General features: G+C 28.5%; 1 protein-coding gene across 4 annotated transcripts in view; it reads right to left on the bottom strand.

Annotated features, from left to right (window-relative positions):
- Positions 1 to 804: 804 nt before the first annotated feature.
- The window catches only part of OdsH (Ods-site homeobox), a 69,032-nt gene continuing 42,441 nt past the window's right edge, over positions 805 to 27,395 (bottom strand). Inside the window, exons 2-6 of one of the 4 annotated variants that reach the window (XM_088201146.1) lie at positions 18,688 to 18,860; positions 17,762 to 17,824; positions 4,211 to 4,350; positions 1,967 to 2,062; positions 805 to 1,890 (exon numbers count right to left, since the gene is read on the bottom strand). In XM_088201146.1, the coding sequence (XP_088057272.1) occupies positions 1,362 to 1,890; positions 1,967 to 2,062; positions 4,211 to 4,350; positions 17,762 to 17,824; positions 18,688 to 18,738 (879 nt within the window). In that variant the 5' untranslated portion in view covers positions 18,739 to 18,860 and the 3' untranslated portion in view covers positions 805 to 1,361. The remainder of the gene's footprint in view (positions 1,891 to 1,966; positions 2,063 to 4,210; positions 4,351 to 17,761; positions 17,825 to 18,687; positions 18,861 to 27,395) is intronic. The other 3 variants (XM_088201148.1, XM_088201147.1, XM_088201149.1) reach the window with 3 other exon arrangements.

Here is a 27,395-nt window from a genome sequence, read left to right as displayed (position 1 = left end):
TAAGACCTCCAAATAATTTTATTACAATTAAACGTAAACTAGCTGTTGGTATCATACTGTCGTGAGGTACCGAAGCTAGTGGGAGTGCGAATACCGGACCCCCAACTTTTTAGGTTTTAAAAATTATTTTTGCTTCGTTCTGATTTATTTTTTGATCTATTTAAAAAAAAACAAATAATATATTATACTTACCACATAATATATATATGATTAGATAAAGGTTTAAATAAGGTTTAAAATAAAAGATGTTTTGCGTTTTAAATATGTTGATTTAATAAATAATTTTAATTGATTTTTCATTACGACTACTAAGCTAATATTGTTTCATAACTTAATCTTTATTGATATTCGATCGACATGTTCTTTTCTCTTAGAGGAAAGTACATTTGATATAAGTTCCAGTTTCGACTATTTTTTATGCATTATCATGTACTTTACAATATATTATGTTTTATTATATTATATTATTATTATTTCATAACAAATAGTCGAAACCTTCGGACAAATTTACTTTCCACTAAAATAAGTGGAAAGAATACGTTACTACACTTACATATGCGCTTATGATATTTAGTTCATTCTCTATCTATCATAGTTTAACCGCTAGCTAGGAATAACTTATAACAAATAAATAATTACATAGTCTCTTATAACAAAACTATTGTTATAATTTACATTTTTTTTATTCCATATTGATATAATCGGGTTTAAGTACGAGTTATAAAAAAAAGATGGCACGAAATTATATTGGCTTATTTATATTCATTTAAAATAAATATTATTTGATTATATGATAGAATGATATTTTTGCTTTTTATTTGTAAATTATTGTTACCTTTCACAGATACGACTTTAGTCGAGTAAAAATATATATTTTACACTCTTACCAAAACTTATTGCACTTTTCGTCCACCATTCGTTAATAATTTTATTTAATGCAAACCTTTCTTTAAAAATATATTTCACACGATACAAGAACTCATTTACATAAATACACGAAACGTGCAAATACTACATTTTTTCTTTAATATAAAAATATTTTCCCCACATGAATTATACAAATCAGAAGTGTAGATATGTGAAGCAAAGGACGTTATAATCTACATGTGTATTTTTTATTTATTATGTAATATTGAGAATGTGATTTTATACAAGTTAATTATATATTTATGTACAGTTAAAGTCCTTTGCAAATAAAAAATAATAAAAATCGTTGGACATTTTTCTTCATATAAACAATTTTAAACCTACTCTTATCGACAGTTTGTACAATGTTAAAAATAAATAGTTAATAGACAATTAAGCAATCGACACACAATTGCTTAATATCACTGAAATATAGGAATAACATAATAACTGATTCACGTATTCAGTAGGGACTCTATACTAAACGGGTTGTGTTTTCGATTACCACTATTTTTGCTATCACTAGAACCCATCGCACTACCCGCCGTTAGATCCAAAGATACGCCCCTCTGGAGACCAAAGTCGAACCTAGCTGAAGCTGCAGCTGCAACTGCAAACGTGTTGTTGAAGATGGCAGTAGCGCTTGGATGCATTTTTCCCGGAGAAGGACTAAAATTCCTGGTGCTCTGGACGTCTGACGTGGAACTATCAGAGTTATGACTGGAGTTGAGATTTTCAGCTCTCAACCTGCTCCTGATTGAAAAGTCTTCGGGGCCTGATTCATCGTCGGAATCTCCTCCGACTACGTCTATCATACACTCTTCACTATCATTGTCCGGATCCGAATCGGATACGGTACCGGCGTTTCTATGCTGAGCTATATATTCCTGTCGCAATGCCTCCAAATCGACAGCTATCCCTTTAGCTCTCAATTTTCTCGCTTGCCGATCTAACGCTTTGGCTAGTTTCTTCCTCCGTCGTGCTCTAAACAAAAAAGAAAAAGCGATGTTTAAACAGTATAAAGGCGTTGAAAACTTACGTTAGTAGATGGTAATTTTACGTCATTATGGTAGATGAATCAATGGTCATTGAGTGTTGAGAACCACAAGGCAGAATCTTGCGACCAGTGCTATATCTGCTTTTTACCGCAGACTTACTGCAAAATCAAAAAAACTATAGTAGCAACTTTGGCCGAAGAAACTGACATTTTGGCTCTGCCAACTTTAATATTTTAAAAATTAAATTATGTAGTTCATATCAACATTTTGATTTATAAACAACTTCTCTGAAAATTGTCAGATAATGCGGATATAATAACTAATAAAACTGAATCTAAGCTGTGTTATAATGATATAATATATCATAATTTTAACGTTTATTATACCTGTTCAGACATCAGAATTTTTGTAATTCCGTCAACTGTCTGAATCTTCGCCCAATTATATTTTGAACTCCAAATTGATACTCAATAAATAATGCAATTACGTTCAGTACAATTTTATTAATATTGTATACTATTTTACACAGACGTAAGCATACAGCGTTACAGTGTGCAAAAATATTTTAGACACAGCTCACCTAACCTTAATTTAATCTTACCTAACTGACAGTATTCTATAAAAATTTGGTTCATAATATATCAATTTATATATACAATAGATAACCTGATAACCCAATGCGTTACAATGTACTAAACACGATTAAAACTAGCACAACATCAGATTGAAATCAAAGTCTGCTAGGCAGTAAAGTATTTTTTAATAATTATAAACTAGCATTACAGCTAGTAATCAAAAAATGTCACTATGCACAACCTAGCTCGTTTTTATGTTAATTTTTTCTCACGATATTCTCCCGTGAGATTAAACATATCTATGAAAACTTAATCTATGATGATCAATGGAATATAATTATATAATATTCACTAATTACTATATCTCGGATAAGATAGATATTAAATAAAGGTAAATTAAAATATAGTTGATAAGATGTTACGGATATATTGTATATTTTCTATTGAAACTTAAAATACATTTTTTCAGACATTGAGGATATTCTCTATGAGCTAAAATAACTCATTATTAAAGAATTTTTAATATTAAATATGTACGACCTAGCTCGACCGTGAGATTAAGGAAATATATTATATGATAATCACTAATTCTGATTTCCCAGACACGATAGAAATTTAAAGATATATGGGATTTGCACCCTTGGTCTTTCAACTAATATTTTATTTACCCATGGGGTAATTATAATCAACCACTACTAAGTAAGTATTAACACAACACACTAAAATCAAATTCTGTAAGACAGTCACATACATGTATTGTATTAATTATAAACTTACAATCAAAATGTTACTATGCACAAACTAGTTCGATTTTATTTTAAATATTTATCACGATATTCATTCGTGGAATTGCTAGTGGAATATAATCTGTGACGATGGATCAGAATAATAATTGTTTTATAATTGCTAAGACACGATACAAATTAAAAAACTACTAAAATCCATATAGGATTTAAACCCAGATTTTTTCAGGTATTAGTCACTGATTTAAATGAATGGATATAAAGCAATTTATAGTTAATAAAATTAACGTAAGGATATATAAACAGCATTGTTCTTTTTATTTGATTTAAAATCAATGACATTTTAAATACAAATTCCATATTCTTTTCATATTCTCATCTTGAAAATTTACAGAATATTATAAATATATACCAAAAGGTTTAGTGTGAATAAATAGTCGTAGATTAGAACATCGCAAAATATATTTTATATGATTTTTTGTAGTTTTTTATAACGCAGCGCTAATTTTTAAAATTCTTAGGTTATAAATAGCTATTCCCATCAGATTTTTTTAGAATAATAGCGCATCTACTACATATTTATTTAGTAACTGAAATTTTCTTAAGAAATTTAATAACGATCAATTGGTTACATAGCGCAAATAAATCATGCATTGATATTTTTTGATAAACAGGGATTCAGCACATCTGCTTCTTTAAAAAAAAGGTTCTTAGAAATTTATAAGCAGAGAAATATATTTTTTTATTAAGAATATTAGTCAAAAAAAAAAAACAAAGCTAAGGTTTTTTAATTTTAATAATAGTTTGGTAATATGCAGTTGTAATACATATTTTATATTTTTAAAAACATCAATGCCGGTATTAGAATATGTTTAAATATTAAATGGCCTACCATTTTAATCGACCGTTCGCGGACCACTGATAAATGATAACAAATAGCTTTTGTTGTAATGCTATTTGTGGCTTTGGTAATAAAAAAAATACTCACTTTTCTCTCGCTTTCAATTCGCTAGGTGGTATAGGCTCTCCTGAACAAGTCTGAGGATGAGCGTTGTGCGCCGGTCGTCCAGGTCCCTTCTTCGTATGCTCCTTTTTCCTCCATTTAGCTCTTCTATTTTGAAACCAAACCTGTTGAAAAAAAACCAGCTCACTTAATGAATATCAAAGTCGAGCGCCTTCTAGGCGATATTGAATATCGCTTCAAGCGCGAAAATCTAAATTTTTATCAAGTTTTTTTCATCTACATATTTAGCTCCATTCCCCTCTTTCGATCACGTCTCGATCTTATTACGCATACATTCCGCGTTACAGAGTCGCTTAAATCTTCACCACCCCGGATGGGGACGGTGGAAAAAAATCGAGAGGAAAAAGTGAAGTCATGCGGTTTGGGCAAATCTTCCCCGGTATAGGCAATAAAATAAAACGTCTCGGTAAACCGACTGAATTTTTTTCACGTTTCGCACCCCTCGCGCTCGAATTTAGTGCGAGCTTTGCTTAAAAACCTATACAAGGGATGAAGTTTGAAACGCACGTGTGCGTGTAGTTACATACATATAAAAAGTATACTTATTTGCATTTAAAACGTTTTATCAATACTTAAGAAAATATATATATATTTAAATTGAAATCAAAGGATCAGTAACAACGAAAATCTTATGTCAATAATTTTACTATTTTTTTCTAAAATATATTAAAATATTCACGGAAGAATATCGTAATGACGATGAATTAGAATCGCGATAAATTGTGTATATGTGTATATATAATATTAGTTCAATTCTGTGTCGAGACAACTCTGGAATTTATTCCAGGGATTTCTTGGCTTTTGTGCCATTTTGTTTCCTGGGACTTTCCTGGGGATCACTAAAAATATTTACAGCGCTGAATTCAAAAACTATTTTTTCACAAAAAACTTGACTATGTTGCTAATGAAATATTTTAATTTATTTTTGAAATTGCTCTTAAAAAATATATTTTAATATTGTTAAAGATTTATTATTAAAAAATGATATTATATTAAAAAATAGAAAATGAAGAGAATACTGATGACGATTTCAATATTAAGACGTAGATAATCGAAGAATATTTATACAAATTAAAAAAACACTAAAATATTTCTGCAGTAAAAAATAAGAAATTTAAACGACGTTATTTATCAAAAACTAACTCTTTTATGTAAATTTTTGCTCAAAATGAAGCGAACATCAACGGAAAGCGAGAGAATATTTTCAACGGAAATAATATTAAATAAATAAATGAAATATTGCTGAGTTTGCTTTTGATATTCTAGACACTTAGTATCTACTCAGCAATATAAAATAAAATAATATTACTATTTTTCATATATCATTTTATTATATGTAGATATATGAAAAATAATTTTAAAAAATTTAGTCAATTTTAATACCATTAATAAAATATGTTTTTACCCATTACTATTTTTTTACGAATGTGTTTGTTTATTATCTTAATTTCTATATTTTATATTATACTATGTAATCAAATATACATATGTGTTTTGTACATAATCTATCTACATACATGTGTCACCCCTGTGCGGAAAGACGTATAGGTAGATGAGTAGACAGATAAAAATAGATAATACGAGGGTGTTAGTCCTCTGAAAATCTGTTGGGGTGGTCTCTCGTTTTTCCTCCGTGGGGAGAAATAGGGGATGGTATAGCGTCATGGGGGATAGAAATCGTCTGCCATTGGCTGATACAAGTACGGGGTGAATTTTCATCCATGTGGAAATTTACAAATGTAAATACCACCACCTATCGAGTGGAGACGAATCAATGTTTCGCCATCCCTAGTATTATAAATATAAGTATATTGGATGAACAAATACTATATCTCTATAGAGCTAAAACGAATTTCCCTTGACCCCATCGCGTAATCGCCAGTCCCATCTGACCCTTTGCCAAACGGAAAATCTTTTGATTTTCTATTGAAGTCACTCGCCACTCAATTTTTCCGGTAGGGCACGCCCTGATTCACTCGTGATCGGATTAAATATATTAAAATATATTTATTATTATTATTATATAAAAAATATGTATAACATATGTTAGCCGTTTTCACAAAAGATTAACACGTCATGTTTTTCGAGATTCCGGTTGAGGCAAAAAGGGATGTTTTGCGGCAAATGCGAGAAAAGGGAAATAATACGACCTCTTCCCTCAGGGCTAACCAGTCCCTGGAGAAAAAGAGAAGCTTTTCTGGACGTATGTGGAAAAAGGTTTTCCCTTTTCGCTTTGGCCACAATCGACGCCGTTTATTTAGTGGCAATGATATCATTTGGATGTAGAGGTTTATTTGATTATTATGAATAATAAAAAATTGTTTTATATACAAGTAAAATCGATCGTCTTTATGTACATTATATTAAAAGAAGATATATGATACATAAATTCATAGTCTCCCGTTGAGTTACTTTCATAAATAATATTTATTGTATATAGTAATGAAACTTCAGTAATAACATCCGTTCAATAATTGGATTCAAATCTAAAGAACAATTATATATTAATTGGAATTTATTGCTTTTATATAATCGCAACACTTATGTGTATATATATATATATATATATATATATATATATATATATATATATATATATATATATATATATATATATATATATATTTTATCTCGAAATAAATATGAAATAAGTTAAATTAATTTAGGAACATTTTGTACAATATATAAAAGTATATATATATATATATATATATATATATATATATATATATAAATATATATATATAAATATATATATATATATATATATATATATATATATATATATATATATATATATATATAATATATATATATATATATATATATATATATATATATATATATATATATATATATATATATATATATATATATATATATATATATATATATATATAAACTTTTATATATTGTACAAAATGTTCCTAAATTAATTTAACTTATTTCATATTTATTTCGAGATAAAATATTTTATTTGTTATATTTTTTATTTTTACGATTAATTTGAGTTCTTATAGAAATGAAAATACTATTATAATATATGTTTATTTTAATTGTTTTATTTGTATATATTTTATTACATTGTCTTCTATTGAAGCGGCCACGGATGAGCATATTTAATATATACTTTGACTAATTTCTGCTAAATGAGATGATTTGAAAATTTACTTTCACGTAATACAAGGAGTGGCTAAGAGTAATATTATTGGTCAATCACGCAGCCAATACAGGTCAATTTCCGCTGATCATTCACCCTTGTTTTTTACCTGTTCCAATACAACCATCCTCTATAAAATTCGTTTCCGCGCTGGCAGTCAAAACACGCGACTCCGCCCTAATTATATTTATACAATAAATACATAAAACATAATCGCAATTAAAAATCGATTTGCCATTTTGTCCCCAATCAAACGATCAGATCTCGTTAACCAGCTGAAAAATGGCACAATTAATTACGGCCCGTTTAGATATTCTATGCGAATTAATATAAATATTAATGCATAATGATTAACGAACCGTTATTGAATACGCGATAGTCACGCGATCCATATTGATTGAATTGTATTAAATATTATAAACGGGCAATGATATCGTGAATCGTTGCCATTATATTATATACAATATTAATATATTATCGGCGATGTTCGCTTTTAGAATATATATTGTTTTCATTAATGAATAATAACCGTGTATAAATTCAATTCGATTTTGCTCGTTATTACGCGAGTTTATAAACGAATCGTTGTAAATTTATTATGTAAAACGCTTTTTAACGTGCGTTCGAATCACCCAGTTAAACGTTAAAAGCGGTAAATGAAATTATAACTAGATTTGAAAACGCATCTTGATTATTGCTATTTACTCAAGACATGACCGTGAATAATTACCAACTTATGAATATAATGAATGTTAATACATGTACACAATTGATTTCGTTACAGCAAATTAAATAAGAATATGTATTTTATTTTTTATTATGTATATTTAAAACTGTATATATATTAATTAAAAAAATATATATTAAAAAATGTGAGCTTGATTATTTGCACCTATATGATATAAGCATAATTTTTTTTAATTCGATTGTATCAAAATAAACTAATTGTAATAATGTTTATAGATAAAATATGCATATATCAGTATTCAGGCGATATGATAAAAATACTAAAACAAAAAAATTCAGTTTAAGAAAATATCCAAAAAAATAGATTAAAAATCTAGTGATATAAAAATGATACAGCTTTAATCAGTGTGTTTTTCAACCTTTAAATCAAGTTATCTTGTCTTCATGGCAAAATATTGTTCCTTATTTGGTCCAAATAAATAAGTCAAATACCGTCGCAATCAGATAATGTCGAAATTTCACCTCTCGTTTTACATTTATTATGGGCGGATAATGATTGTAACCCATCAAGAGCTCAATTGGCGTTTCTCCGATTGTACAAATCAAATCAAATCAAATCATACGCCCGAACCCTTTTATTACGCCGCTCGGCTCGTGGCATTCCTTTTGTAATTCTGCTGTCGGTTGTTTATTATTCCCTTAGTTAAAGTGACACGGAGGTGTTCTGAGGAGGGTCCCGAGGAGTGTTCGCCGAAGGCGTTGATGTTCGTTGCACATTTGCATCTAGAAGGGCGGGCACTGTACCGTATTCGTATACTAACAATAGCAAATAAACAATGAATGAGCAAGCCCAAGAACCAAATTAAGAATTCACAAAGCGAAATTATCGGCGTGAAGCTCTTGTGCTACAATAATGACCGCCGGATGGCATAAAGTTATTTCAAAGCGTGATTCCAAAAGATGAACAGATTTTATTGCATTTTATATTACACCAGCTGCATCATAGTGACTAAAATGTATATCTATATAAATTGTAATTAATGAATGGAAATTCTAAAATTTGTGCAATATATGCACGACATTGTTAGATGCTGTGACGGAGCATATCACAAAAAAACGCAATCGGGAGCCCAATTTTAAATGCAAACATATTTTTAATTTTTTTTAATATAACCATTTCTCATCTCCAGTTATCAAATGATACAAAAAAGGCGACTCAGCTTCATGATATATATATATTCAATTTTTGTGGAACACATACACTTCTCAAAACCATCATATTCATTATTATGACATATTCAATTAACCATCAAACTGAAAATCTGGGAATCGGTGACATCTATATTATTAATTATAAATTAGTATGTGCTATACAATTTATAATCAAAAGATGTCACTGCAGCTGGAGCCATTTTTTTATAAATAAAAATTCGAGTATCGCTGCCGGGACTCGAACCTCAGAGTTACTAGTCTGAGACGTTACGGACTACACTATATCCTTGAACATCCAGGACTATTATACTTGAAATCTTTGACATTTACGGATATGTAATAAATTACAAATGTAATTGATATTTTTTTTCTTAAATAATATAATATGCAGTTTTGTATAAATTGTTATTTGCGTTAACACAGACAGTTAAAGAGCTATCCATTTCATCATTATTGAGAAAGAGATGGCATGTTTCGGTTTACGCCCATACTATTAGCTATAAAGCACACAATACGGATATATGGATATACTCCTATTTATATTTTAAACAAATTTATAGAAATTAAAATCATTATTATATATATGTATATCGAACGTATATCCGTATCATGTGCTTTAGAGCTATTGGTAGGTGCATTAACTCAAACTTGCAATCTCTTTCTCAATAATGAATAATGATGGAATGGATAGCTCCCAAACTGACTGTGTTAACGCAAATAGGGTATAGCTAAAAATTCTGCAATCGTAAATGTTATACAAAAGACGTACTTATGTATCCATGGCTAAAGCACAACTGACAATTAAAACTTAAATTTAAGAAAAACCATTTTGGCATTATATCTTAATGTTCAGATATAATTAAATAGCTAATTAAAATATTATTAAGAAACTAAAGATGTTGACTCAAAAAATTCATTTAGAATTTGAAACAAAAAGTGTTTTTAAATAATTTTATAACAATTACAATTTTTAATGCATTAGATAATAATTTAAAAATATATAATCAAAGCCTTAATGTATTATACTTAAAAGTCGAATAAACAACACTTAAAAACATATTTAATTCTGATTTAAAATTATTTTTTATTACATTGCAAATTACAAAACTATAGCTTTTAATCTATATGTTTCAAAATGACTGTCTTTACCTTTTTAGTTATCATTGTTTTAAGAAATAATAATAACTAAAAGGCTAATAAAACAGCATGATTTTAATAAACATTTTAATTGATTAGTGTACTAAAAATTAAGTGATTTCCAAATTATTAAAGTTATTTAATAGACGCAAAAATGATTCGAAAACATTTAATGAAACCCTTAATTAAAAATACATACTAAAAAAATTACACATAAATATGCTAAAAAAGCCGCACTCGAAGATTTACCTTTTTTAACTGAATATAATAATATTTTATCAAAATGATTACATAAAAAAATACTAAGTGCTTAAAAATAATCTAGATTATAATAAAATATATATTACTATTAAAAATTATTACATTAAAATTATATCAAAATAATGTCTGCATTATATGCTTCATCCATATTTAGAAATAAAAAAATATTATAATTAAATTAATATTCAAAATTAGTTTTATAAAAATTTATTTTATATATCTAAAAATTAATGTATTACAAAAAAATAAATGCTTTAAAAATAGCCAGATTATTAAATTTATATGTATATATATAATAAAATATTTAATATTTTAATATAATATTTTAACTAGAACTATCTTCAGTAGTTGTAGACAACTATCGTATAATAATCGACAACTAAATAGATTCGGTTAAATATATGTATTAGTGTATTTTAAGTAACATTTTATTCGTATCTCAGGTGAATTAATTATAATTTGAATTAGGGCAACATACGGAAAACATTTAATGAACACTAATTAGCGTTTTTATTTTAAGTGAAATTATTAAAAATATTCTCACTGCACGACCAATTATTATAAATAGCAGTTTTAATTGAATAAATCATAAATCTCATAATCAAAAAATTGTACTGCGCAACTTAAGTAAACCGAAATATTATCTTTAGATGAACTTTAAGTTTAACGGAATTTTTTTTAATTTTATATAAATGGACCAATAATTTTTTTCACAATTTTTAAAAAAAATTCAATATTGTTTGCATTTTTACATTGTGTATTATTTTTGATTAAAATGAAATAAAAATTGTATACGTCTATATATATACGTCTTAACTATTACGCTGACTGTACGCGCACCTTGCCTCGCTGATTAAGTCATTATACCTCGAAGCGAACGAAAGGCAGAAAGAGAAAAGTATGTCTGAACGAGCGGGATAGAAATATATTTACGAGTCGATGAATACGAGCGCATTTAGTGCTTCACGTTCATATAAAAAGAATAAATTAAATTGTTATATCAGACTAAAATTCGACATGAAGCTGTAGGTAATTATTTTATGTAGCTACCCAAATTTATAAACTTAGCAAATTATTTTTTTGTATGGTTTTTACATATTTAAAATTATTATTTATATATATATACTCCTAGTCTTTTCTTGCATATTTTTTTTTTATATTATATTTATTCTATAAAATAATGATATGACATATTAAGTATATCACAATTTTTTATTTTTATACTCCTTAGTGAGGTCCTGTCTTTGCATATATATTTCATTTGGCGTGCGACCGAGACGAATCTGTGCCTCAATAAATATGCGACCAGCCGACTATTATGACAAACGTAAAATTACTATAAAGCATGTTCGCACTATGGGTTCAATAATAAATTATAAAATGTAATACAATTTCGTGCAATACAGAATGATTGGAATGTAAATATAGACACAACAACATTTTTATAACATGTACACAATTTATCACATAACTTTTAAACAACCATATTTTACTATATTTACAATTTTTTTTATACATATTATTATTTAAAATTAAAACCAATATGTATCAATTTCTCTACTGCATTAACAATGTGTAAAGTAAAAATTTCATATCAGTTTTAAATGTGTCTCCGAGTTCAAGAACTGAAGGTTAAAAGTTCAATTAATGAAATAGAGATACTGGCAATATATATTTATTTTCATGAGGTGAATTAATTTAATTTTCGAAAATTATTTTTCCAACTTAATTAAGTGAAAATTAAATTACAGTTAAGGTTATCAATCAATAATCTATAAAGGGCCGCCACGCCGAGGGCAAGCCCTTTGAAAACAATTATTCTGGGCCTCATGACAAAAATGACATTTTATATATTTTTTTACATCGTAATATAAATTCTTGAATAAATAATAATAAGTATAAATTAAACCTATCTATGCTACTATACTTAAATTATTAGCCACCGTTGCGACATATTTTCTGAAATCATATTTATTGCGAAATATTTTAATTATGAATTAAAAATTATTAAAATTATCCACTCATAATTTTAATCTGATAATTTATCGTATTTTCTTTACTGCTCAGTGTTGCCATATAGTGAATTTCCAGTCTAGGTCAAAAGCAATAAAATCGTGTCAGTGAGGTAAAACGCTCGATTATCAAGCGTTTATATTAGGACTTCAAAATCGAATAAAGCACATCTAAACCGAGTTTTGCCCAATAGGAGAGCGCAAAAAACAATTATCACTTCCTAGAAGTCAAAAATCCACGTCAAAAGCAATAAAATCGTACCGTCGCCGTCGCAGTGGGAACGCTCGTTACCGAGCGTTCCCACTGCGACAGCGACGGTACGATTTTATTGCTTTTGACGTGAATTTTTGCCTTCTGAGAAGTGATAATTATTTTTGCGCTCTCCTATTGACCAAAATTCGGTTTGAATATACTTTGATCAACTCTTTTATATTATAAGTCCATAGAAATATCTGTAAGGATAGCTTTAATATTTTTAAAACATCGAAAATAATATCGAAATCCAAACAAACTATGAAGCAATATGTGAAATGCGATATCTGTTTGTATTTATTCTTATTCTGAGAAATGAGTTAGCCAAGTTTGTATTATGGACTTGAAAGTTCTAAAACTATAATTAGTTTTAAAACTTATATTAGGTTAGGTTTGGGTTTGAACTGCAAATGAACGTTTCGCAACTGTCAAATTGAGTCTCATATACATTTTAGAACAGCATGAGTTAAATTATATTTTCGATAGTAGAAATATATATCTACTGGTGAAAATGTATATCGACTTAATTAGTGAAAATATAACTTTACGAAAAACTACACATTCGCTGTAACATTTATACATCGGATGTAAATAAGTATGCGAATATATTTTACTACATATAGAAAAGTTAAAATCATATAATTTTACTAGAACCTGCTCGATAATTTATATTTTCACGGCTAAAATATATATCTACTGGTGAAAAAGTATTCCGATATGATTTTACTGAAATGACATATTTAAAAAAATATTTTCGTGATAGATTCAATACTGTTTTATAGATTTTCTTTTAGGAATAAGCAATTTTGCAGCATTAAATCAAGTTGTCATATTAATGATAATACAATATATAAAATTATTAAATTTATATAATTCAGCTGGCGCTGTTGTTGATTTTTCACTATTTTTTTGCTTCTTCTTTAGGTATTTGATCTGAATATTGAGATCAAATACCTAAATTTACTGCTACTAATTTACATTGAATATTTTTTAAACGTTCAAAGTGTAATAAAGTCAACAATATTTTACAAACAAATTTTAGCACCGCGGCAAAAATCTGTCCCTTTGCATAATAATGTTTATTGTGAAAGTACTACCCAGAAAGTGGGTGCTTTTGAAGGCAATGTTCCGCTCCTTTTGTTTATTATATAATATGTATAAAAAGAGCTAAAGGAACTTATACATGAAATACATCAGTATATAGGTACATCTCAAACCACTGTAGCTAAGTTCAGATCCATTATTTGACGTCGGTTTTAACTTTTTTTCTAAATATATTCTTGTTATGATTTTTTTCAGAGTTGGCCCTCTCAAATAGAATGGGCTCTTAGAATTTGTATCCTCTCGGCAGGGCTGCCTATATATGAAGTGTTATATTTATTTTTTTATTAAGGGTTTTTTTTTCATATAATATTAATTATTATTACAGCATTTTATTAATCTTATTAAAAATAATCATCAATTAATTTTACATAATTTATTTATGATAATAAAATGTGTGTTGAAATCTTGTTAAAGTTCAAAAAAATAAATTAGCGTTGATTATTACGTGTAGACGACTATGAGGAAAATCAATGATTTTTAATTTATTGCATGTAACAATATTATATTTTTTTTGCTAATTTATCACTATGTTCAAAATTAATGGAATATGACACGAAGGAAATCTTAATGTGATAAATTGTATAATATTATTTATACCTCATAAAATATCGGTATTTATTAAATATACCCTGTTATCTTGGACTATATTTTTTTGGTAATATAATAGTTATTATTTAGATACTAATTTAAATTTTAATTGACCCTTCTCCTTACATCAATATTCTAAAATTAATAATGAGTTACATTACATGAGTGATATTATAATAAAGACTGCCATTACAATATGTGATATATATTATAAATGTAAAATACTATATAGTGATCCTATCTTTATGTTCATAAAATTATTATTGTATTGTAAACTTTATGTATAATACTAAATTAGGTATTCATTCGATTCAATTGTGAGGTATTCCATTGTACTTATTTTGTAATAATATGATCTTAACTCTTTTTTGCGGTAGATAAAGTAGAGTACGCTCGGGATAAGGATTCCGGTTTGTTATTGTGTACGTGAACAGTGTGGCTCAAAACAATTCCGCTCAGAATATTTATTTTTTTTATTTAAAAAAAAATATATGTTTATTTAACATACATACATCTGAGCTAAGTTGGAAATTTCAACGGAAAATTAAAAATATATTATATAATCGAAGAAACCAGACATTGATGTCATTAATTAAATATTTGCAAAATTCAAAATCTTTCGCTAGTCAAAAATATAATGAAGTCCTTAGCTATTCTTCAAAAGCAAAAAGATATAAAATGGAGAAAGAAATTATTCGCAGATTGTTAAATGGCCCGACTACTCTATTAAATCATTAGAATTCATTGAATAAATTAAAAAAATATCATTGGCGCAACGATAAGAATGATAACTTTTTTAAGTCTTACAAAGAATAGTGTAAAAAAACTAACAACGTACGGACTAATGGAAAAATAATTAAAATATTTTAATCCACGGGTAAGAGAACGAATAACTTACAGTGTATATTTGAAGCCTTGATATCAATTAATCCAGATATGCCCAAGAAATTTTGTTCTCTTAAAATTTCATTAATAAATAAATAACAGTGGCGCGAGCTTAATGACCTACCCATGGGACAGTGGGCATATCTGGGTTAAACCAATATCAACACAAAATTATTTAAAATAAATCACTAGAGAAGATTGAACCTTTGTGCCACGCTGCACTTTAATGACGAATACCAGCGTTGACGAATCAGCGACTGTCCTTAAAAGAGAAAGCGAGACAACGAAGTACATGCTACATCACTTCTCCCTCTCATATACATGTACACGCACACAATAACAAGCCGGCATCCTTATCCCGAGCGTATTCTAATAAAAATAAATATGTTTTTTATTTACATTGTTGTGAAACATTATATCAAATAATTGAAAATACGAATATGCGTTATCGTCTATCATGTTGCATAAAAGATATACAATAAAACAATAATATATTATCAACGATAGTTTAATTAACTATTGTCAGTTAGGTTAGATTATAATGAAGTTAGGTGAGCTGTGAAGTTGTGTTACTTTCACATACACGGTTAACGATACTATTACTTAAGCACCTAAATTTAAAAATCAGATTTATTTTCTATTAGTATATTTCCTAATTCTACTCGTGCCTAACATTTGTGTACTACAACACAAATTATCAAATTAACCAATCGCGTTTGGCGGCCTCGAAATAAAATTAACTCAAATTTACGGTTATCAGTTTTTTAACTGCTCCATTTAACCCTTATCCCGCATACGCATCTGAGAGTGGAAGCAGAAACAAACGCCGCCCATTAACCCTCGTCCGCCCGACACGTCGAGCGTCAAACGCGCCACACCACACCACACCCCACGCCACCCCGTGGGCGTGCTTCATTACTTCTATATTTATTGCGGCGGAATTATGGTCGCAGTTATTAAATAGATTACGTTTGCCGGGGAACGCTTTACGTGTCGGCCAATCGGGCGTTAAACGCTCGTGGCCGTGTTATTAAACGCCATTAGTAAATCCGTATGTAAAATAAATCTTTTGGGCCGATTCCGTGTGAAAAAGTGTATATATGTGTATGTGATCTTAGAGCGAGAAAGCTATGGCGTAATCTTGGACTGTATTTTGTTACGTGGTTAAATCAAGTGGGACATTGTGAGTGAAAGTTCAGAAGCGCTTATAAAACGTATAAGCTGGATTTGATATATTATTTTATTTTACGTATTTTTAAAGTCTTGTCTTGTGAGTTTTATAATTTCTTTACCCGTTTTACATATTTTTGTTTTTGAAGAATAATTAATGAAATCATTCTTTTTTTGTTTGGCGAAAAATTCTGGATTTTGCAAATATTTAATCAATGTCATGTCTGTTCTTTTTTATGATATAATTTATCTTTAATTTCCCATTGAAATTTAGAGCTTAGCTCAGAATTGTTTTAACAAAAAATTCAAGTCCCTTTCGGCTGTCAATAGTAATCGTGAGACAATTGTCAATAACAGCTGTTGCTACTTTACAAAAACAATATAAAAAAAAAAGTTTTTGGATTAGCCTTAAATTGTTTTGTATTTTACCGATTCCCATGCCTAATATATTTGTATTGGAGCGGATTTTTAGATCACCAAAGCAAGGATAACACCGCCGGCCGGTTAGAGTAATAGAAAATCGCAAAAAAATTGTTGATCATTCAAATACTTTCGATCTTCCATTTGGCATGAACACCTTCGAAAAGCTTTCTTATCTGAGTGTCTTATTTTATTATTTAAGCAAAAATATGGCAAGGTCGAGTGTTAAAAATTTGTAAACAATTTTTTGTCATTCCCAGAGCCCTATTAAAACCATCCAAAAAGTATGCATATTAGGCATGAACCTGCCTATACTTATGCAGCGTTATAAAAAAGGCAGTAGTTATAAACCTTTTAAAATTATTCGTAAAAATTTGATTTAATATAATAAAAAATGCTTTATATTTTTTTCTAGAAATCAAAAAAAATCTCGATTTATTATTTTTCTCAAGAAAAAAGAACACTGTTTACAACCCATGTCTTTTCAAAAACAAAATATATTGAGATAAACTAAACTATGGATTTCCTTGGTACGGTTGTGTGCGTGCACATAGACTTGTGAAAGAGACAAGTTATAGATCTTACAATTCAATGGTTAAAATTGACTTTAACTTAAAGGTGGGTACCGTTATAGATCGGCAAACGTCATCCACCGTTCGGTCATCTTTCCTGGAAGTGAGGTCGCAAGTCTGTTGAAGATAGATAGTCTTAGAGAAATCTTTTGTTATTTGTGCTCTGATTATTGAATCAGAAGTAATATAAAATTAATTTGTTTCTGGGGTAAGTTCTATGTTATTCCAAATGTTTTTACGCGACGGAATTGATGATATTTTATGATGTTAAATTATGAATATCATCGTCGATAGTTTTAGTGTAATTTGAGGTATAATTCTGTTGTTTAATCAATATCCAAACCCTACTATGCTCCTAAATTGCTTCTAATCAGCCTTTGCATAATCAAAAATGACTTCAGACACCATCTCGACCTCACAGTTTAACGTTGCAAAAGAAAGTGATTCAGTAAAGCAGTGTTTTAATTTATATAAGTCCGACGTATATTCCAGTCCTTCTGATTTTTCAGCGTGTATGACCGAGGAACATAGATTCAAACACTGTACAATGAAATGCGTAACCTGGGGATGCTATGTTTAGGTGAGATATTTGCCATTAACCTTTATTTCTTTTTAACTTCAGTTGTAATCTGCCAAGAGTAAATAATGTGTTACAGCGGATCAAACACAAGTATTAAAACACTGCAAGTCTTGGAAATCGGTGGATTATGGTTCTGTGGCTGTTTTTAAGATTAACGCATTTTTATAAACAAAAAATCGAGTTTGTGTCCGTAGCTCGAACCCCTCAACATATAATCAATATAGATAATCAACATATTTTATATGTTGATAATAACAATACTATAAATTATATTTTAGATCTACTTTTAAATACGTTATTTGCCATTTTACAGTTATTTTAAAATTAATTTATAAATTGTAATATAATATTTTTTCAATCCGTAAACCATAAAAATATAGTCTTCAAAAATAAAACTTACCGCTACTCTACTTTCTTTGAGATCCAATCGCATCGCTAACGCCTCCCTCATAAAAACATCCGGATAGTGCGAGCTTAGGAAAGCTCTTTCCAACTCCTCCAGTTGCCAAGAGTTGAAATTAGTCCTAGATCTTCGTCGCTTTCCACCGTCAGCGTCGTCGCAATCTTGGTTACCTGAAACAAATCAAATAAAATAAATTAAAGTTGCAATGAAACGCTTTATTATTTCTAGATTGCACTACGTCACGCTCGTAGCAGGGACTAAATTCAAATTAGTCCAACCCAAAAGCTAAGGGGGTTGGTAGATGATAGTTTTAAAAATTTACGACACTTTTTACAGCGCAAACGGTTAAGTGAAAATTGAATGGTGCGATTTACCCGCCACTTTCTCGGTAGGGTGGTTGTAAAAATATAAATCTGCGGGAAAATTTACAATTATTACTATGGCATTACAGTCGACGCACACGAAAATGGATTCTTCTAAGAGAAAAAAAAATTTTCTTCATTAATTATATAGATTATTTTATAATAAATATAAAAATAAAACAATAACTATTTTGAAAAACATGTTTATTGAATATACTTATAATTTACTTTTAAAAACAATTGTTTTTCTTTATCATTAAATAAAATTAAACGCACCATGCGCCAAATATTGTTATTCAATATTAATTAACTTTACGGCCGTGTATATTAACCAGAGGGCAGTATAGTTAATTCGATTAGATTAACTGAAATTTACAAATAACGCCCGGATTAATTAAGTTACCCGACGGCCCGGCGGAGAAGAGAGGGGGTGCAAAGTTCCGGTGGTGGGGTTGGGGGCCAATAAACCGGGCGAAGCCGATTCCGGATTACGGCCGCCATAAACCGGTCGGTTATAATTAAAACGAGCTTCTTGGGTTAGGGGTTAGAGGGTGGGAGTGAGAGAGAAAGATAGACAGAGAGAGAGCGGGCCGGAATCACCCCCAGGGGTCGCCAACCGGGGGCCGAGTGGGTGGAGACCCCTTGTTGAATTAAAACAAACGACGCCCAACACGGCACTTTAGGGCCGAGCTTAATTCACTCACTTCATTTCGTGCCAGACTACATACAGACAAACTGGCTCTAAAAGATTCTTCTGTCTGCCCGAGAAACGGACCGGGGATAGGGGGGGGGAGAAGAGATTCTATTTTCATTAGACTGAGCGGTCGAGAAATTAGGGTTTCGGTTTTGGTGTCGGTGGTTCGAATTTCGTGTTTCGATCTAAGCTGACCCATGATGGTTCATCTTTCAATTAGTTTTTCGGTTTTCTCCTTCTACATAGAAAAATATGTTTTAATTAATTTAAATTGTAAAATAGAGAATATAGAATGATAGCCTTATATGGTATTTAATCTAAAATTAAAATATAAATACCAAAAAAAATATTTTTAAAAAAAGGACCCACACATATTTTTATGTCAAAGAAAAAAATTAATATCACCACAGCACATTATTTATATATTAATACTTTCATTTTACAAATTTAATATTGACAAAAAAGTTGTTTGTTTTGCAAATATTTATAATATTGGTGCGTAGCAAAAAAATTATATAATGAAGATTACCTGCTATGACGAGCATGGAACTATTTTATTGCTTTTGTCGTGATTTCTTGCCTTCCAAAATCTATTAAAAATGTGCTAGTCTAAATCAAGCATTCACACTATGTCAGTGTTAACTGAGAAGTGGAAATTTGAAAAAACATATAAAAAATAAATCTACTTCAATGAGAGAGCACAAAAAATATTATTACCATATAAAAGACGCGAATTCACTTATGAGAGCCATTAATTTGTGCCGTCGCTATCAAAGTGTGAACGATCGGATTCCGAGCATTTCCACTAAGACGACAACGGCAAATTTTTTAGATTTTTGAGTAGTGAAAATTGGGCAAAAAACAATTTAAAAGCGTAAAAATACTGTCACAGCTCATAAATAATAAATTCACAACAAAAGCAATTAAATAATGCCGTTGTTGTTTTAATGCAAACGATCGGTTTTTAAACGTTTCTACTGTAACGGTGACGTCAAGATTTTAAGATTGATGACAAAATCCATTAAAACAAAATTTAGTCAAACGGGAGAGTAATATGCTTAACTCTTTTAGTGCCAAGCGAAATTATGCGGTGTATGCTAAGTGCCAAATATTTTTTTTGCATATGTTGATGTGCTTATAAATATATTTTTAAAAATCTGAGATTGAAACTTTTTTGTGTGAATTTATATTTATTATAGGTACAAAATAATATCTATTTTATACAAGTAAGTACCCGAAAAGTATCAAAAAAAAATATTTCATAATTTTACTAATAAAAATACAATACTAGCGCCATTCATGTCGTGGTTTGTAAGTGGACACCGGCGTCCTTACGGCATTCAAACGGTTAATACTCAAAAGTTATGATTTTATGTAAAAGGTAATCAAGTGAAATATCAATTGGCGACGTCAAGATTTTTAAACTTCAGAAAAGTAATAATTGTAGAACGTCCATTAAAACCAAATTTAGCTTAACGGGAGAATTCTACAAATATGTGCACTACTCAAAAATTATGTAAAGAGCTATTTGATATTGCGGTTTTTGTCGTAATGTGAACGATCGGTTATACAAAGTTTTAATTGCGACGGCAAAATTTTTGACCGAGTAATAAATATCACAAAACCTATTTAAACGCTCATGAAATAAATTAAACCGTATCGTCGCCGTCGTACTGTGAACGATCGGTTACTGAGCATACTACTGCGACGGTAAAAGCAAGATTTTAGAACTACTGAGAAGTTATAATTAGGAACAAAGTAATATAAGAATTTAATAAATAGTTACACATTGTATTTTAATTACTGAAAAGTGCTGTTTTATAAAATAAGTATATAAAGTCATGCTTTATAATCTTATATATCGTAGCAAAGTGCATTAAAATGAATTTTTTTAAATTCTTAAGAATTGGTAATTAAAAGATTTTAAATGTTAGCCAAATAAAACCTAAGCCAGATAGTTTTTATATATAAGAGATAAAATTCTGCTTTAAGATATCCCTAGAGATTTAAAAAAATGGAGGTAATATGTTAAATGAGAATAAAAATAAATGTAAATGAGATAAAAATATGTTGATTTCAATTTGATTAAGATCCTTTAAAATTACAAACAAATTAAATATATTCAACTTCAATATAATACAAAATCAAATTTATTATTATTTCGATTGCTAAAAATTAAATATATTATATATAAGAAGATATATTTATATAATAAAAACTGTACTTTAATTTTTATTTTAGTGAAATAAAATATAATATTTAATGTCAACATTGAGCCTTGGAAAATTTACCAAATATTAAAAAAAATATAATCAAGAATTGTATTTTTAATTAATAACCTAATTATTTTATTTTTCCATATTTCTTAAGAAAAATAACTCGATAAACAATCTTATCATATCTAGGTCGTAGAATCCGGTGATGATGTTTTTATAATGTCAATCAAATTAATGAAAGCACTAAGAATATGAATGAAAAGTTCAAATTATTGTTATTCAAATAAAATTCATTAGACACAATAAATAATATTATTTAACAGCCTAATGGAAATAACAAGTTCAATAATAAAAATCAATAATAAAACATATGTATATCTAAAGTTTATATAACACTCGAAAGCATAAATTATTTTCTGCTCCACAGAAGCAGGTGGATTCTCTTGGGAGCCCGTGTACTTTGCATACATTGTATAATACATCGTTATTGCATCAAATGTGATTTATGCAATTAAAATAATTACTACATTACAAGATTTTGTTGTTAGTGTTATGCTTAGTATATATACTTCCATTCTTAGTAATAAAGCAGTACAATTAGAGTTGCACATTGTATATGACTATAGAATATAGAATAAATTTAAATAAGATAATAATATATAGATGTATAATTTTGGCTGCAATATAACGCAATTAAAACCATTATTAAACTTCGTTAATTACTATTGATTATGTTATTGTTGCGCATTCACCATTTATGTGCACAATAGTAATTTAATAGTTATAATATAACAATCACATAAATTCTAGTAAATTGCATATACACGTAATAAATCATAAATTGTGTCCGAAGCACAATGGAGCATTCGACATTTGCGTGCCGAATTCCATTCCGACATTGTGTATTTTTTCCATAAAATTTGAGAGAATTAAAATCGTTTCGGTGAACTTTGATTGCTCGTTAAATCTCATATAAATGAAATTACATATTATTTCTTTCACAAGTATTTCTGAAATGGCAACAAAATCTTGGTAATTATTTTATTTTAACATTTATACGAGTTAGTACCACTTCGCGAAGTCTTTTATCGTTTCGAAACAATGCTAATTAACGACAGTGATATCATCTTAGGGTGTTAAAAACAATGGTTGGAAACAACCCTAAGACATCCGAGAGAAGACTAAGTACAACAGAATTTCCCAAAAATATTATTTTTAATGTAAATTATTTATTTTAATATTTTTTTATAAATCTGATATTTTTAAAATTAATATCCAAGCTTGAATCAGTTAATGATATTTTTACTAAAGAAGAAATTATGCATTTTAAATATACTGAGGATGACTAGTTTGTAGTTTTGTTCCTTAATATTTTGTTAGAGCAAAACAACACTGAAAATTTTTAATAAAGCATATCAGCAGGCGGAAACTAAATAAGTGGATAAGCTATTTTTATTTTAAGTGTGCCATTAGCAAATCTAATAATTGAAGTTTAAATTTTAGATAAATTTTGTGTACTATGTTCTTTTAAAAATATATAAAACTATTTTAACAAAGCACTAGGAATGATTCTACAAAAAAATAGATAAAATCATGTATCCACATTTTAATAAATTTGGATAATAAATGTTTGAGGCACACTGTACTTGCCGAAAGTCTGAGTTCATAAATCGGCTAAGTGAAATGTAGCATTGCGCAGTTTCGTTGTTAACTTTGGAAATTATCATTTAACTCGGCGAGTTTTCCGAGACGCCCGCCCGTCTTGCACAATAAATCTTGCTCGTTAATAACGGCCGGTAATTAAGTTTGCGTTTTCCTCTCCGAAGGGTGTGTTTCGCATTATCGGGCTCCACATTTCGAATTATCAGGGGGTGGTTCGTTGCTCCGTTATCGCCGTTAATGGGCCGCCGTTATCGCGCGTTTTTCCGCGATTTTCACACGCCGAAAATCATTAAAAGCGCTAATTTACTTACAGAAAACGTGGCAACTTTTGTCCTGATAACAATTTTGCTATTTACATACAAGTATAAACTTTTTATCGGATGCTAACTTAGAGGAAATGTGACTTGGTTATTTTTGTTCATGTGCCGTGCGATTGTTACATAAACTTTTTTTATACGAAACATTAATAGTTCGAAAATATATAGTATATTCTCGCTTAAAATATTGTGAGTTTTATTAAATAAATTATTTATATTAAAAACATTTTAGGCGGTAGTTCTAGATACGCTTAGTGAGAAACCATAATCGAATTTGGTTTAGAAAAGTATGCAAAATAATAAAAATATATGTAACTTGAGAGAGCAATATACTTTCAAGATAAGTATAAAATTGTAAAAAAAAAATTACATATATATTTAGAACACCCTCACTGATTAAAATTTAATTGAGTATTAAAATAGTTTTTAATACTTAATTAAAATTCAGCTTTTTCTACAGAAAGACGTAATAACTTGTATGAATAATTAAAAAATACTAGCAGTTGGTTCCTCTGCATTGTGAGATACAATGACAAAAAAAAAACAGTATATTGTAAAATTAAAATATTTATCTGTAATATAACCAATAGAGTGAAAGTTCTTTAGGTGTAATTTTGATTTTTCTGGATCACATTTCGATTCCCATAGACTATTTTACAAACAAAATATATAAAAAATAAGATTTTTTTGTAATGATTTTACTACAAATTATTTTATTAATTAAAAAGTATGCTTCAATTGAATTAAATTGTACAATAGATCATATAAATTAAAAAATTGTAATTAAAATATATTTTTGTGTATCTTATGAATCAAATATATTGTAGTTATCTCTGTGACAATAAAATTTAATAATGTTTTTAAAAAAGTTATTGCAGTTTTATTATATTACGTAAGCCGTACTTACGGCCAGACTAGCAAATGGGCATTTTGCAAAATGGAAAATTGCCCACTCGGCCTGTGTTGCCATACGAATTGAATCGCGAATATCTGTTTGCGGATATTGCTCCGAAAGGGGGTCGGGAATTGCACGCGAAATTGAATCGAAATTGAAAACTTGGCTTTTAAGGCCTCGCGACGACTTGAGGAGTTTGGCTCACGAGAACTGAAAATTTCGGTATAGCTTCTTACATAATAATATTAATAAAGCGTTAGCCACTTGGAAAAGTTTGGCTTCGAGCTATACTATAATACTACGACATAACAGCCCTCAAAAGGACCGTAATTGTTAACGTTTCCGTTTTATTTTCGAGAATTGCCTGTAAATGTCGTGATAAAAATGAATAAGACACGAGAGTGGGGTCTATAGAGTTTTGATGCATTCATAAGTTTAATTAATTGTTAAAGATTTTTTAATCAATATTTAATGAACTACAAAGACGTTTTTATTATATAAATATTGATAAAAATGTCGAGTCTGCTCATAACGTTTTCATGTCAACATAATATAACAATGTAGAAGGGGAAGTAGCATTGTCAGCGATGTCGGTAGCGAATTATCCTGTTCGGAGAGGGTCAGATATAATGCATCATCAGATCCATATCTGGAGGCAATAAAAGAGAAGATAAATAAACAATAAAATGAACATTCCGCCGTACTGCGAATATGCTGAGCGAATAATTCAAAGGCAGGGACTCTAAAATTATTTATTATATTCCAGATAAAATTGTAGGCACATTACAACAGAACATGATACGAAACAATATATAAATTTTACAACAGAAAGGAACGCGTTATTGCCTATAAATTTATCTAATCAAAAATAATATAAAAAATATATTTGCTTGGTATTTAAAATATTATTTTAGCCACATGCATAAAAAAATAAACTATTTATTACCACGAGACGCCACTTTCGATTATGAAGGACTACTGCACCATCAAAAATATAGAAAAGGGATTCTTATCGGAACATTCAAGTTTTATGTGCTCTCAAGGGTCGTTTCCTATACGCATATAATCATATTCATGTAATAAATATACTTTAAATAAATAAAAAAATATTTATTTAAATCATAATACACAAATTATAAATATTTTAAATAAAATATTAGTGTCAATATAATTTATATATTTTTGTATTTATTTATAGAAATAAAACTACCCTTACGCGCAATGTATGTATATGGATGTATTATTTTTTCCATTTCTTGTTATGCATGTGTGTAATAGAAAAGATTGCTTGGTTTGATTCTATGATTTGTAGGAGAGGAAAAACAATATTCGGATACATTTATCTTATATTGTTTTCGTAGGGAAATTCGGATGTCATATATTCGCTCGCGGAGAAAAATTCAATTTTCGAGATATAATTTTATTTCCGCATTTATTTATTGCTTGGATAAGCAGTAAAATATGGGATAAACGAGAAATCTCATTATGATAACGTACAGATTTTTTTATAAAACACAATTGAAAATGTGGAAAGCATGTAACATTAAAATAAATATTTTTATATAATAAATTAATATTATTTGATATGTTACACTAAGCTTATGCAAAGTTAATAAACATTGCGATGAAAAATAATCATTATTTAGCAGCCCTTCTACTTTAAAAGTCAGATTATATTATTTTAAATCAATATGAGAAGTGGGATGCAAAAAAAAAATTGCATATTTATTTTTATCACGTAAATTAATAATAACACTAGGAAAATTTTTAAGATGCAAGATTCTATACTTGTGAAAAACAAATAAATTCCATCAAAAGCATGTAATGGATTTAACAACTACTATTATACATGACTTTTATTTTTCAACGTCATCAAGAAAAAATATGTAATATATTGATAAATCTGTCTGTATAATTTTTGTATTTTTAATTTCAGTCAACATCCGTTAAGACTCTCTTTATAACTGTTAAAAATTAATTAAAAATTTTGTATATATGTTTTTTATATATATTAGTATTAAATATACGCATTTAAACACACGTAATATTTATTTATATATTTATATATAAATGATTTATTTGTTATTGGTTATAAAAAAAATCACTATCTTTATATGATTTACCTTATTTTTGTAATTTTATATATAATATATATAGCTGATATTATTCATCATAATTTGATATTTTACATTTACGAAAGCGAAAAGCTTTTTTGTGTTTATGAATAAATATTATATTCAAGTATAACACACAATAATATTTTTTTATACATACAGTATTGATAAAATCTACATTTAAACCAAGAGAAGCAAAGATTTTCAATTTAATAAATTATTAATCGGCAACTAATTGTACGTTGGAGTATAGTCAAAAGTCTCAAATGTAGCATTGCGATAATTGATCTTTGTATATTGAAGCAAATAACATTAGTAAATTTAAGTATTTTTGTTAGATAGAAAATTTTAATTAAAAATACATATTATATAAAAATTTATAAAATCAATGCAAATATTCCACAACTAAATAAATGACTTATTAAGAGAATATTTTCACTCTTAC

Source organism: Plectrocnemia conspersa, unplaced genomic scaffold (genome assembly GCF_051122295.1).
Source record: "Plectrocnemia conspersa isolate PC_06_02 unplaced genomic scaffold, ASM5112229v1 ptg000013l, whole genome shotgun sequence".
NCBI lineage: Eukaryota > Metazoa > Arthropoda > Insecta > Trichoptera > Polycentropodidae > Plectrocnemia > Plectrocnemia conspersa.
The sequence above is the reverse complement of the archived record's forward strand: the minus strand, read 5'-3'. Positions and strand labels throughout refer to the sequence as shown.